Raw genomic sequence first — 15,652 nt, forward strand, 5'->3', positions numbered from 1 at the left:
TAGTTGTCCCGTTGTTGTTATTATTATTATGCGATGATACAGGTTCAATCATACATTAAAAACTATGATGAATAATTTAATCCACAAACCAAACCAAACCAAAGCCCTGAACAAATATTGTTGTGGATGAGGATTATTATTATTATAAAAATCCAACATTGAAGTAAAAAAAAACAACAACACTTTTTGCGTTTTCGACATTTGTAAATTCAAACCACACAAACTACAGTTCTATCTAAACGGGGGCGTGGTTTGAACGCATTGTTTTTTTACAAGGACACTTGTGTTCATAAAGGTTTCATTTTTTAAACAACATGGCGGCGCCCGTGGTGCAGTCATGAGCCGGTCATGAGCGGTGAAGCCAAGTCATTGCAACGCATTTCATGGCTGGTTGCGTGGATTGTTGTTGATGAATTTATCGAAGACATTATCGCTAAATAAGGGTCCTTCTGGAAACAAAACGTCATCCTTTATTGTGTAAGTGCTACAGCTCTCTCTCTCTCTCTCTTATGTTATGATATGACTAGTCTGTATGTATCTAATAGTTCAAGTTAAGGTGACCAACTGACCATTATTTTCAACCCCCTCTTAAATGTTTACGTTCGTGTACACGCACGCTCATTCGTGCACGTTGATGCACTGCACGTGTAAACTGTCATTTGAATTCTTGTTTTCTGAATGATGGTCAGACAGTCGACATGAACAACAACAGAACACGTTATCATGCAAGTGCGGAAAACTATTATTATTATTGTGACGTTTTCAATGATGTTGAAAAGCAGGATATTTTGATTACCAAATGATGATAATACAATCAAATCATAATAGCAGGAACACATAAAGAGCTATACTGTGTAGTGTATAGTACAGTGGTCAAGGAAGGGACATTCGGGGGTACTTGAAGGGGGTCTGTGCACTGTAAGGTGGAGAGTTAGCCCCTCTCGGAACCCTACATAAAGTTTGTTTACATTTGTTTACACTACACTTTACATAGGGTCCCATCAGTCCCAGGGTAAATGTTATACAGACGTACATGCCATCGGAAACGGCCGTGCTGAGCTTTTTTGATGGGGGTGAGATGTTTCAAAAGAAGCATATATCTGCTATAGGAGACAACGGAAACCGCGAATTTTCATTTGGCGCAGAACCCGTTAAGTATTTGTTTGACCGTTTTGACAGCTCTGTCAAAACGGGCACACGGACGTCTTTCTCTCTGGGCAAAGGGGCCCGGAAAATAATAACAGCTGGACTTAATCAAAACTTCCTCTGATCACCACAAACGTCATCACCGATTGAACCGGGAAGACACACCGTGTCACACAATTGGCAGGTGATGACGTCTGCGGTAAACAACATGAAGTATTGGTAAAATCAGTCCATCGATCATTCCGGGCCCTCTCCCGGAGAGAAAGACGTATGTGTGCATCTCTTGGAAAAAGTGGAGATAATTGACTAAATACACGTTTTGAGCCAGAACTTTCACATGGACATGGACCATATTTCACTCCACATCTTTGGAATTATTTAATGGGTGAGTACAAACGGAGCATTTATCACAATAAGCCGCCCACAATTCAATTCAACCAGGAACGGGTGGAAGGGATATATGCCTGTGATACATGATACTTTACGAAGTTATATGACATGATCACAGACATTCTAGGTCTAGGTGGAGAGTGTACCAATTCCATGGTGGTCTTTGAGATTGAGAACTCTAAAAAGTCTGTAGGCCTACAAGTGGACTCATAAATGTGCCATAGTAAATCAGTTTGTCATACATTTTACTTTGAAGAAAACCCGTAAACTGATATTTAGTAATTGTCTTATGATCAAATTGAGAACATTTTTATGTAAAATCGAAATCTAAACATTTGCCACGGACAAGGACAAGTCTTTCCGACATAGTGATTTCCGTGTATTCAGGGTTAGGCCTAGGTAGAATGGCTGTGATATCTATCTGTAAATGCACCAAGTCTCTGTGTGTACGTACATGTACGTACGTGTGTATGTCTCTAATCCACGTAACTCGGGAACCATTCGCGCCACCGACTTCAAATTCGACACGTGTCCCACACCCCCACAGGGAGTGCAGTGCCCGATGTGGGTTGTCCAGAACCAGCACAAAAGTCTCTGCCCAGGCTCTGGACCTGATGACCCCTATATCTCCATATGGAGCTGGCCTGTTCTGACATCTGCATAGACTCCATATTTGGGCATGCCTGACAAAGAACTCCATATATGGGCATAAAAGGGATATACTGTAGACAGACATAATAACTAGATGGTGCATGCATGTCCAACTTGCATTGTTCCAAGTAGTGCACAACGCCTCTGTACGTAGGTGTGTACGTATATCTGTAATCCACGTAACTCGAGTCGAGAACCGGTCGCCCCACCGACTTCAAATGTGACACATGCGTTCCACACCACCAGTGCACTGCAGTGGCCGGTGTCGAGTCGGTCAGATACACGGTTGTCCAGAGAGACAGATACAGAAATCTCCATATATGGGCATAAAAGGGACAGACCGATGGGTGGAACGGGTACTCTGACACGGGTACAACTGGTTACATAGCTGTGTAGGTAGGGCATGGATCTCCAACTTCCATCATTACCGACTCGGCGCTCTACAGCCATCACCGGTCTAGTTACATTAATTACATAGCCTACATGTGTACTGTAACCTATATGGATGGTGGTAGAATGCTTGCATTCTTATTTTGTGGTTCTCAAATATCTTCATGTCAAGGACCCCAATCTTGATATATTTTCTTTTAAACATTTTTCCAACATAAATCTGGTATGGGTGCCGCTCCCCGTCACAATATTTTCAGAAGGGGGTCCGTCCGTGGCCTTATTTCCTTGACATGAAAAAAGTTTGAGAAACAATATGAACTGTACTGTGTATGAAGGCAGTTTGTTGTTTGTAATACCGGGACCGTGGACATTTATAGGTTTTTATCTCTACTACCCACTTGTAACCATAGAAACATGTCATTGTGCGGCCCACTCACACCGTGACCAGTCGGAGAGCTAAACAACCTTGAGTGCATTATCATGGCTCCTTCAGCCTTTTAGCGTGAGGAAAAAGGGCTTTAGTTGCCCTGAGGGGTTTAAGCCTGCAGTAGGTGGGTTGCTGGATACGATGGGGAAACCCCCCCTCCAACACAGTAGCTTGTTGGCCTACCGTGTTAACCCATTAAACCCAGAAAGCATCCGTGTCATTTTAGATTTGAGCTATGTAGCACATTGGTTGGCTATTCAAAAATAGCAGATCTACAAGCTTGAAGCTCATAGTGCGACGTGTGTCACTGCTAAGAGCAAAAGTGAGCAAAAACAGCTGATCTACAAGCTCACAACATGTCACATCAGCTGTTAGATCTGCTATTTTATTCTTTGTTTTTTAAAAGTGAAAGTTATTAAAACTGTCTGTGCGTATCATTAAAATCCAATAAAGTATTAACGAGATCGTATGGCTGAACAACGACTACATTGGATCCATTTGAACACCGTTTCCTTTCTCCATTTCCTGAAAAGTAACGGTTCTGGACATTTTCCTCCCGACAGCGAAGTGACTCCTAAAAATGTCTCCTTGTGGCCGCTTGTTGTACATGTACATGTTGAGAACCACAGTTCTAAACTCATACTTTATGGATGGTTTTCTTTCTTCCCTTTTTTCCTTTGTTATCAAGGAGAGGTTGGTATAAATCTGGGGTTACCTTGGTAACTGTGTGTGTGTGGCTGTGTTTGTGTGTGTGTGAGTTGGTAAAAGTCAGATTTAAATTTGCTGGTTTTACCGGCTCTTGATTTGACGCACATACTCGGCGCCAATTTCCTTAGCGCCACCGTGGCGCTGCACATACTGTAGGGTTGCTGCAACTATCTATTATTATCTTCTTTTGACAATTATTCTATCAATGTCTTTTTTTGAATAATCGAGAAGCGTGGTTTTTTTTATAGTAATAAAAAAATAAATTCAAATAGATTTCTTTATAATTGACTACATTGATTTGTCTGTTTTTATATTCTACACTAATACTTAAGCTTGCTTCTTGTGAGTTTGTGGATCTGCTTTTGTTATTGCTATTTTTGAGTGGTGCAACCACTCTTATAGACAGCTATGTGTGTCCCTGGGTCCCTGGCTGGCTGGCTGTGTAAAATAGTGTTGGTTTTCACAACCAAGTGTCACACGGAGTTGCACCACTCACTTCACACAGATGTGATTATTGTCTCCTATAATCTGCTATCTCCATATTCTAACTTTTTGTGTTTATTTCTTTTTGTAAATTAATGCCACACAAAAGCATCAAAAATAGCTAATAGCTTTTGCTACTTTTGAATTTGAATCCTGAAACGCAACAGTTTGGGGGATAATGAGGTTTCCACCCGACCTCCACCGAGTCCACCCCCCACGCCCAGTATCTATTATTTTATTATAATCGATTATTCATTATAATCAATGTTGGTTAATTTGATTGAAGCGTTGCACCCTTACTCACATTATGACCTTCAGCCCAGAGTAATCTAGTAAGGGAGTAATGACACTCCCGTTGAATCTCATTTAACAATGGAATGCGGAAGTGCTCATTCTATCTCAATGGAATAGTTCCAGCCATAGGAGCAATGTTTGGAACTATCGCCCATAGGCACCCGCTTTGCGGCGAGATCAAAGCGTGTCACCACTCACTCTCTTACTAGATTACTCTGCTTCAGCCTAAGTACAGAAACAGCAAATTGAAGTCAAGCCTCCTATGGAAGTCCATTTCCTGCAGAGATCTGTATCAACATAATGAGTTCATCGAGTTTCTCCTTCTTTTGAGATACTAAGTCATTATTATTCTTTGTAATGCACATTTCTCATTATAATGACTTGCAGGACTTTTTTTTTGGTGGAAATTGGCTTCCATAAAAGCCTGTATTAGTAGTCCAAAACCCATTTGATTCCTCTCTAAAGATTTTCAAGTCGTTACATTTTACAGTTCCTTATGTTGACGCACGTTGCAGCTCCGGTAACACTTTACTTAAAAGGTCTGGTCTATAATGCATTATATCACATTTGTAATATTATTTGTTAAGTGTCTTCATGACACGTTGTAACATTATGGTAGTGAAGCTATTTCCACAATTTCTTTTATATTTTTGAAAATATACATCAAACATTTTTCAACATGGAAACAATTATGAAAAATAATAATTATTATTATAAAAAAAATGAGCCATTGGGTCATTATGTAATAATTGTGACTAGCGGTTCCGCTGAGCCTCTAATGAGCTGAAAGGAAGTTCTGCAGAAATCTACTCGCATTGCGACACCCGTATTTTATTTTTCATGAACCTTCCGGATCTCTCGAGTCATCTGAAAGGTCTGCTTTCTGTCCTTAACCATTCTGACCTGAGATCAGATTCATACGAGGTTTCCACTGGACAACACACTGGTCTGATGAACCCATTCTGACCTGAGATCAGATTAAAAAAAATGTCAGTCGTTCTTCGATTTTTCAAAAATAGCAGACCTACAAGCTATGAGCTTGTAGATCTGCTATTTTTCAATAGCTAAAGCATAACATGATGCTAACACCAAAATGGGTGCCCGGTCAGAATGGGTTAAAACTTAACGTGGGGAAGGAGCATTTATGCACCACATACTGTATCTGGAACAAAGTCCAGAAAACTGCAGGTCTGCTCCCACTCTTATTTCTTTTAAAAAACACAACTAAAGACCATTCTGTTTGCCGCTGCCTTTAAATCAATTACTTTAATTTCTTCTGCACTGTAACTGTGTGTGTGTGTTTTTTACTTATTTGTTTTCGTGCATAATTTGTTTCCTTTGCTCGATGTGTAAAGCACATAAAATTGCCTCGTTGAAATGTGCTAAGAGAGACGGATAAATGTTCAGCATTTTGGAAAATCACTTATTACTAGAATTATATACCGGTAAATCTTTTTAAGAATGGATTAAATCGATACGTTTGTCAAAGTAAGCCATCATAACGACCTACACCTTTTCTACCAGCCTTGAGAGTTGAGACTCTCGCTCTCACTCTCTCACACACGCAACCACGCACGGGCGCACACACTCACGGGCACACACATGCACGGGCGCACACACGCGCACGCACATTCACTGACCTACTTTTCTTACTATGTCACTGACTGTGCTCTCAATCCCTCGTGTTACCTAGGTAACGACGGAACCATGCCGGCATCAACACTGTGCGGCCGGCTGGCCCGTTTGGGTCCTCCTCTCCTCCTCCGGTACCACCCCCACCCCGGCTGCTGCACCCTGCGCACCCTGTTTAGTGAGACGGGCCTCTGGGAGAAGGACTACCGAGCAGAGACCCGGCGCAAGGTGGAACAGTGGTGGCACCCGCGCATCATGCAGCAGTGGAGCAGGGAGGCGAAGGAGGAGGTGACCGACCATTAACATTTCTCAAACAGTGGGCCAGTCGGGACCCATGTTTGGGTCAGAATCAGCTTTATTGTCACGTCACAGATTTATAGAATGAAAGAAAAAAAAAACATTTACAAATTAATCGTGGGCCCATTTTGAGTCACGAGAAAATATAGATTTTTAAATTTCATTTAGTACATGAAAAGAGGAAGAAAATCATTTCAAAAGATTTTCAAAACAAATAAAGACATTTTCATTCATTTAAAACAATACAATTTGTTTCATGAAGTAGTGAAAATAGCTGATCTACAAGATGTGTCACGTCAGCTTGTAGATAGGCTATTTTCACTAGTTTTGCTTTCAGGGAGACATAACATTTGAGCAAAAAGGATTGGGAACCACTGCATTACACCAGTGGTTCTCAAGGACCACCACATTGAGGGGATATATATATATATATATATATATATTTTTTTAAATAGGGATTTTGAATAGCCAACACATACATGGGACCCCCCTGGAATGTGGGGGTCCGCGACCAAATGCATATCATTTTGGGGGTCTTTGCCATGAAAATGTTTTAGAACTATTGATTTAGAAGGCATTTGTAGAATCAGTCTGAGGTCTTTTGGTGAATACACTCCCTTTTAATCATTTTTCCTTCTAAGAGTACAAACACATGCTGTCATTTGTGATAAGCTGCGACTACTAGCTCTCGGTTTGCTATTGAAAACTGTGGACTGTCTGACAGAGTGGCTTATCATTGTGTGGGTTTTGCAACAAAAAAAAGACAACCCATATTGCCTTATGCATTTGGTATTGGTGAAGAAAATAATTTACTGTAGAGAGACTACTGCCTTTATTGAAGGTGTCTGGTTTGACAGAATGAATATTTATTGGGTGCACCCATAGCCTTATTTTCCTTCTAAATTTAATTTGGTCCATTAAGCATCCTTTCCAATTATCTGTGCAGACGTCGTTACCAAGACTGGGCCTTGTAGCTCACAGTAGACCTAGAGTCGTTGCTGTCGAGTGGGAAACCTTGTATGTCCAAAACTGCTACTTTTCAGGTACCCGTGTTCCAATGGATCCATTTTACAATAGTAAGTTCCTGTTAATACTAGGTACAATATGTATGAATAAAACTCAAAGACTTAACCAACTTAAAGGTAGAGTAAGTGATTTTCTTTGGTTAAAATAAGTTTTAAATATCTCTATATTCTGATGTAATCAATTTGCTATAGCGACTTTTTCTCAGCAACAGGAGTCTCCATGTCTCTCCAGCTCTTTATTAAACAGAAAATGCAGTTTCAGGGCGGGATACCAATTGTATCCAATCAGGACAGAAAACTCAGTCATGATTCATGATACAGATTAAACAAGTAAAATTGGATGTGATGACACAAATAAATAAGCAGATTACAACCCAAATTTACGAAAAAACAGTTGAGATACACGGTTTCTTGCCGATATCAACAGTGCACACTGGCTTGTACAGGCTAATTATCTGACGCGTGTCTGTCATCCCTATATGCAATTACCTCAAGATGCTGCTTTAATCGGGGACATTCATGATATCCGTGCTCTTAATTAACTAATTAATTCATTGAAAGATTTTTATAATCATATATGACTGCAGATCATGTGTCTTCTGCTGGTGGGGCATGACTGTGGTGACAGTAAGGGCCTATTCATACTCCTATTTTAGAGTCGGATAAAAGTCTGTTCGGCTCTGTACAGCCTACAATATGACGTCATTTGAGGTTCAGGGGGGCGGGTACCGTCCTCTTCGGTGCTACTGAAAATTTCTGATGAGCCGAAATGATTTCGGCACTACAGCGCCGAAACAGCGGTAAAATAGGAGTATGGATCGGCCCTAAGGCTGGGGCAATTTACCAAAAATATATCTGAACCGAAATTTAGAACCAATAACCGACTTAATCTTGTTCATGTAGGTTAACTGAATAATCTAGATTTCCCCCTCTTATATATAAATTAATCGACACAAAAATAATTCTCATTCTAATTGATTTTTTATAATATAATTTTTTTATATTGATTTGAAATATATTGCCCCATGCCCTCCTAGGAGGGGACAGTTGTGAACATCACACCTTTGAAATTGTGTGTTGTGTGAACAGTTTGTCGCCTGAAATATCTTTCTTAAATGATGTGCTTTTGTCAAGCTACGTACCAATACATGGTATAAAAAGAAAAATACCTGCACTATTGGAAAAAAATTGGGCTTTATTTATAGAGCACATTTAAAACAATCAAAATTGACCAAAGTGCTGTACAGGGTGAGACAAAAACATCAACAATTAATGCCACAATAACAAAAGTGCAATTATACAAAACACAAACATTAGGTGAGATTTAAAAGCCAAAGAATAAAGTGTTTTTAAGAAGTGACGTAAAATACTTTATAGCCCCGTTTTAAAAACTGTTCCCATTCTATTAGATGTTTTTATTGGTGTGTTGTTTCTTCTGTTTTTATTAATTTGCTGTAGCACTTTGAGATTCTCACGAATGTAAAGTTCGTTATATAAATAAAATCCATTATTATTATTTATGCTAACAGCTAGCGGCAGACAAATTAATACGGTGGCTTGTCTTCCTTCCTTCCTTTTGAGGAGACCCCACCAGGAGGATGTAGTAGAGAGGCTTTGTCCTACTCCTTCCATTCAACATTCCCCACTGACAACACCTCTGCTTTTCCCCCAGGGCTCTGGAAGGAAGAAGTTTTATGTCCTCTCCATGTTTCCGTACCCGTCAGGTCGTCTGCACATGGGACATGTGCGTGTCTACACAATCAGTGACACCATTGGACACTTCCAAAGGATGAGAGGACATCAGGTAACAAATATGTTATTTTTTTGACTAAATATCAGAAGATCAATTAGTCGATTAACATTTATCTTGGCGGGCCATTAATGTCGTAATGCCTGATTTGTACTTGGCTGCATGCCAAAAATAGGTCAAGCTCACAACAATGTGCGGTAGTGGAGCGTGACACCTGTGTGCAACCAAGAATAAAATGACTTGTCTTACTATAGTTCTACTGGATCTCTTATCTAGTTATCCCTCCAACCAAGAATAAAATGACTTGTCTTACTATAGTTCTACTGGATCTCTTATCTAGTTATCCCTCCAACCAAGAATAAAATGACTTGTCAGTTCTACTGGATCTCTTATCTAGTTATCCCTCCAACCAAGAATAAAATGACTTGTCTTACTATAGTTCTACTGGATCTCTTATCTAGTTATCCCTCCAACCAAGAATAAAATGACTTGTCTTACTATAGTTCTACTGGATCTCTTATCTAGTTATCCCTCCAACCAAGAATAAAATGACTTGTCAGTTCTACTGGATCTCTTATCTAGTTATCCCTCCAACCAAGAATAAAATGACTTGTCTTACTATAGTTCTACTGGATCTCTTATCTAGTTATCCCTCCCTAACATTTTTTGTCACAGTTTTAGTCGATGAAATGAACACTGAGTAGTGAGTATTAGGGATGGGTATCGTTTGGATTTTTGTGAATCCGGTTCTGCTTATAGATTCCGGTTCTTAACGGTTCCCTTTCTCGGTTCCAAAATGGTATAAAATAACTTAAATAAGAGGTCAAATGTTTATTTAACAAAAAAGCTCAATGTCAATTTAACCTATTTTGACCTGAGATCAGATTCTAAAAATGTCTTCTACAACCTGACAGTTTTCTGAAAAAGCTATGTTTCTATGTCAGTCGTTCTTCGATTTAAAAAAAAATAGCAGACCTATAATCTATGAGCTTGTAGATCTGCTATTTTTCAATAGCTAAAGCATAACATGATGCTAACACCAAAAGGGGTTCCCGCGCAAAATGGGTTAAGACATGTATAATGAATAGTATAACATCCTCTCCTTTATTGAGCCATTTGTGGATAATATAGTGATTATTTTAAATATAATATCTATTCTGTATTTACCCAGGGCAATAGTGTTGTAGGCTACTTCTCCTATTACCAATAACAAATAAAAGCATGTCTGAGATCTGAGAGCAACACACACACACACACACACACACACACACACACACACACACACACACACACACGCACACACAATTGACTGGGCAAATTAGCATTGCTAATGGAGAGGGGGGGCAGCGCATCTCTGGCCGATAGGTGAGAACTATGTATGGGGGGATCATTGAACACAAAGGTGGCTTGCATGCTGTGGTTTGCTAACAGAAATGTGCATGCACACGGGCTGCCCAAAGTACTCAGTTGCTGTCAGGCGGACTACACGTAGCCTACTGTTACTGTCAGTCTGCCATATTTGTGTGACATGACATTTCCATGAATACCCTGAACGTAAAAGCTCTATTTTAATGACTAAATAAATACAACACCGGAATTTAGATAAAATACAAGATCGATCATGGCCATTCATGAGGGGGAAATATGGTGATCAGATTTGGACCTTGCTAGACTTGCTAGGTCAGAGTGGAGAGAGAGACATGCAAGACCCTACTATGGGAGTTGGATTTGATTGAACTCGGGGTCTTGCGGCTCACAAGGAGCAATGTGGTCCCATGCATGAGCTGGCAGAGCCACCAGGCACCCCATCACTGCCAAGCCATTAGAAAGCGTCAAACTAAGTGATTGAACTGTCCTGTCCGGTTGCCAATAGCCTTTGGCAGCTAGACGCAAGTAGGCCTGCCACAATTATTATATACAGTAATCTTCTAATCGCGATTATTTGAGATAATAGCAATTGTTTTAGCATACTCGTCATCATTTTCCATGTTGGATTTTCAAGAATAGTGGAAACGGCAAATCTACAAGCTCAAAATGCGTCATGATGTGATGTGTTTTGAGCTTGTAGTTTGGCCGTTTCCACCATTCCACCAAGTTATTAAATTATCTTATCTACGTTATGTGTCATATGTGTCATATCTGCCCCCATGCACCTTTTTGGTTACGAAGCATAAAAGCCAAACAGAAATGTAATTGTTATTATGTTCACATGTTCAACGGCCAAAACATTTGTGTGACAATTAATCATCAAGTGAAATTTAATCGTGAGTCGTGACACCCCTAAACGCAAGCTGTGTTTGCGGGCCCCTAGTCCCCTATAATCTGGCCGCCGTGCCGGGTGATAGGAATGTTTATTAGCAAAGGTAATTTGTAAAAATAGTATGCAAAACTGATAGTGCTGGTAAACATGCAGAAGCTAAGAAGCTGCACTGCAATACTGATTCTCAAATATCTCAATCTCTCCCTCGGCGAAAAATGGTGAGCTACTGTAGCTTGAAACCCTCTTATCTTATTTAATTGCATGAAAGAGTTTATCAAACACACACACACACACACACACACACACACACACACACACACACACACACACACACACATACACAAGTGTGTGTGTGTATATATATATATATATATATATATATATATATATATATAAAGAGAGAGATTCATCTCTCAGCTAACTGGTGCTTAGCCTGATAAAAGCGTCCAGTAAAAAATGACATAAAGCTGAAAGATAGTATTTTTCTGTTTACCACATAGCCAGATTAAATTTGACCAGGCTGAGGGGAGTGATAAAAAAAGCACTGAGAGAGAGACAGCGTGATAATTGATAAACCGGAGGACCGCTATGACAGCTGACCAATCATTGCAGGGCGGCTGCTGTCGCTGTAAGCAACCTGGCTTATAGAAGCATCTTGCCGTGCCAGTCATGGATTGGATGCCACGCATGCCATATTTGATCAAATGCTTGTTTTCACCTCGTTTGTGACTGAATAAGGCTACGGTTGGGTGATGAACGAATGAATCATACATGGTTGCCCTTGGTAACCAACCTTTACCGTGTATGTACATGTATAAAAGCTGTTACCCCAGATAAAAGGGAATCGTGTTAATCACCCGCATACCTATAAATCAGTGGTTTTCAACCTTTTTCTTATCAAGGTCCATTATTTATTGGGCATTTGAGCCACGGACCACCATTTGATGAGATTTAGCCTCTCAGACCCAAGACTTTCCCATCTCACTTTCTTCACGTTCTCCAATTGTGTAGACCACTAGACTAGAAGTAATTTGTTTACTTAAGAGTAAACAAGAGTTAAAGATCTACCAAAGGTCCATTTGGTTATCAACTTGAAAACCACAGCCTTACATGACAAGTAATGGCCCAATGGCTCCTCTCCTCCACTCTCCTCTCCTGAACACTGACTGTAGCCTAATAGGCCGTGAAAGTGTTTATCACTGTTTGTAGTGCAGTGTAGTGCAGTCTGTTTCAGGCTAGTGCTCCCGTCGTTGCTCTGTAATCGGCATGTTTCTACAGTACCTCACAGGAAGTGGAGAGATGGATTGATGGATGGTTAGAGACGGAGTGAGAGGCACGCACCGTGGAATAGAGGAGGTGCGCCAGATTGGAGCAATGATGAGAACTCGACGGTGGTTGGTGTCCTGCCTAGACAAACAAAAACAAATCGTTATTTTTTTTTGTCTCCCAGTGTTTGCCTGAAATGACTATACGCTTAAAAAGCAGAAAACTGTAATGCTGAAAATGGGCAGACCTACAACCTCGGAACACAAAATACGACAGTTGCAAGCTTATTTTTTTATAGATCAGCTACCTTGGCGTCTTAATTCGACGGAGTATGAATCATCAGTTGAATACGTGCCACCACTGGCTAGTGTGTGCCGGCAGGTGCTTAATGTGCGTATCTGTGTTTTATTTGTGCGCACAGCGAAAGCAAAGGGACCCATGAGGGGTTCTGCAGAGCTCACGTGCTTGCGTCCGCAGGTGGACACATGCTCCATAATGCACACGCTGCGATTCTGTTTAAAGGCTGATGCTTTGCACAGCTGTGTGCTCGATTCAAACATTCATCTACTCAGCAAGGTACAATACAGTACCAAAGTCCTGACGTCACTCCCACTACCCCTGGGGTCACGAGAAGTGTTTTTTTCGACTGAAAATCCCCATCTCACAACGTGTCATAAAACTGTAAGAAGAAACAAATCAGCCAGGCCATTCTGTCAGGTATATGACTCTGAATCCTTTATGATATTATACATTTCATACCGTCTGTGTTTAGATAAAGAAATACAGCGTCACAATCATTTTAACCCCTTTATCCATATTTTATACGTTGGCTATTAAGAAATTGTAGATATACCTGTACAAGCTCACAGCGCTGAGATTTCTGAACATGTTTTAAAAAATCTTGAAAGTGTTCACTTTCTAACACAAATCTCTTTGGTATTGGGGGGGGGGGGGGGGGCACAAAACCTTTTCAGATGGGAGTCCGTGGCCAAATGGCATGAAAAAGTTTGAGAGCCACTGCTTTAAAGTAAAATACTTATTCTACCACTGTAGTTATGTGATCAAGTGGAGTGTATCTCCCACCGTAGCGACACAGAGACTCCCAGGTGATGTCTGGCGCTTGGTGTGGCGACAGCCACCGTCACACGTGATTGGAGGCTCCCTCCCTCCTGCACGGGAGGATAATAACATCCGCTCAGCATCTGTTCGAGAGGGACTCCTCGTCAGTGTTGCCAGGTCTACTTATTTCCTTCTACACTAATTGAAAAGCGGGGGAACCGTTTATCCGTTCATCTTTTTCTACCAAACCATTCTTTGCACAAATCTCTCCATGCGCAAATATAGCAAATACAACGCACTACATTGCATCCATGCAACTGTCCAATCTACTGTACACTTTGTACTTTTATGATAAGGCATTCTTGCGCAAAACCTACCTTTATTCATTTATTTTAATTTTTTCAAATTATTTTTTTTTTATGTTGAATTTTTATTTACCGGTAATCTTTTTTTTTGCTGTGGCACTAGATAATTCTAAGCGACATTGGGCTTATTTTTCCTGTATAGTCGCTTGTAAATATTGGTGTTTGTGTTTTTTTGGGCTTATTATATGTTGTTTAAACCAGGGGTTCTCAACCTTAATTTCCATATTCCAGCCATTCAGTTTTTTTCTTTTCTTTTGGATTTAACTTTGCCAATGTTAATCTGTGTATGTGTTCAACAACACAGCCATGTAAAATAATCGCTTTTTAGGCCCACAGTGGCTTAAAACATTTAGTGTGTGTGTGTGTGTGTGTGTGTGTGTGTGTGTGTGTGTGTGTGTGTGTGTGTGTGTGTGTGTGTGTGTGTGTGTGTGTGTGTGTGTGTGTGTGTGTGTGTGTGTGTGTGTGTGTGTGTGTGTGTGTGTGTGTGTGTGTGTGTGTGTGTGTGTGTGTGTGTGTGTGTGTGTGTGTGTGTGTGTGTTGGAGCGGTTAGGCACTGCTCTAAAATCTGTAAAAAGTCCATAGACTTGGCTGCCACATGACTGTCATGTGGCACCCACTGCGTCATAGTAAATGTATTTTGCCTTTGACTTGACCTACAAATGTGTCCATAGATGTCACGGGGACACACAAAGCCAGGCCGCTCAAATATGAGCGGCCTGGTTTTAGCCAACAACGACGATTATGGTGGTTTTGGCCAACAACGACCAATATGAAAGATGAGGTTGATAATGGTTGAAGTGTCATCGCCTGTCCGTCTCAGAGGGTCCCCTTGGAAACAACATCATGTCATGACTTCTCTTTCTCCCCATTAGACGAGAGTGTTTACACTTAATAAGCAAGGCAGCACCGTGTCACTTTTAATGAGCCGCAGCGTGCAGTGGATCTGATGTTTAGCATTTTTCAGGGAGGGAGTCTTTGCTCTCCCTCTCCTCTCCTCGCCTGGATGGACCAGTGGGCTGTGTGCCTGCTGTCTGCTGCCTCTTACCCTGGTTTCGCGGATGTAACTTCTCTTTGGAGAATAACATATATATAAAAATTGTCTCATATAAGCAATGTGGTCCAAAAATAAACAAACTGTCTTTGCGATATTGTCCGGGAGATGACTCTGTATTGTTTACATGCGTTTCTGGTGAAAATGTTACTAAGTTGACGGCAGTAATATTAGTGCGTTCTTATGTAGTGCGATGTGAAAAAGGTCTATAATGAGAATTCAGAATGGGGAATAAAAAGGCAAACCGGCTAGGATTTGAAATTACGTCAGACTTTGGCACTCTATTATGAAGAGTACGAGCATGGAGTTGAGACCAACTAATGGTCGGCCAGCAGCAACTGCACTCTGTCTCCTTACTGAACATTCTCTGCGCATGTACTGTACTGTACTGTACTGTACTGTACCATGCGTGGCACTGTGCTCATTTCTAGCTCGTTTGGCACAGTGCTAAGTCAATG

At 40.7% G+C, this 15,652-nt stretch overlaps 1 protein-coding gene across 2 annotated transcripts in view; it reads left to right on the forward strand.

Annotated features, from left to right (window-relative positions):
- The first annotated feature begins 330 nt into the window (after window positions 1-330).
- The window catches only part of lars2 (leucyl-tRNA synthetase 2, mitochondrial), a 65,899-nt gene continuing 50,577 nt past the window's right edge, over window positions 331-15,652 (forward strand). For both annotated transcript variants that reach the window (XM_080767136.1, XM_080767135.1), the window contains exons 1-3: window positions 331-477; window positions 6,183-6,409; window positions 9,116-9,247. In XM_080767136.1, coding sequence (XP_080623262.1) covers window positions 6,197-6,409; window positions 9,116-9,247 — 345 coding nt within the window. In that variant the 5' untranslated portion in view covers window positions 331-477; window positions 6,183-6,196. The remainder of the gene's footprint in view (window positions 478-6,182; window positions 6,410-9,115; window positions 9,248-15,652) is intronic.

This window comes from Protomyctophum bolini (genome assembly GCF_963924005.1).
Source record: "Protomyctophum bolini genome assembly, chromosome: 7".
Lineage (NCBI taxonomy): Eukaryota > Metazoa > Chordata > Actinopteri > Myctophiformes > Myctophidae > Protomyctophum > Protomyctophum bolini.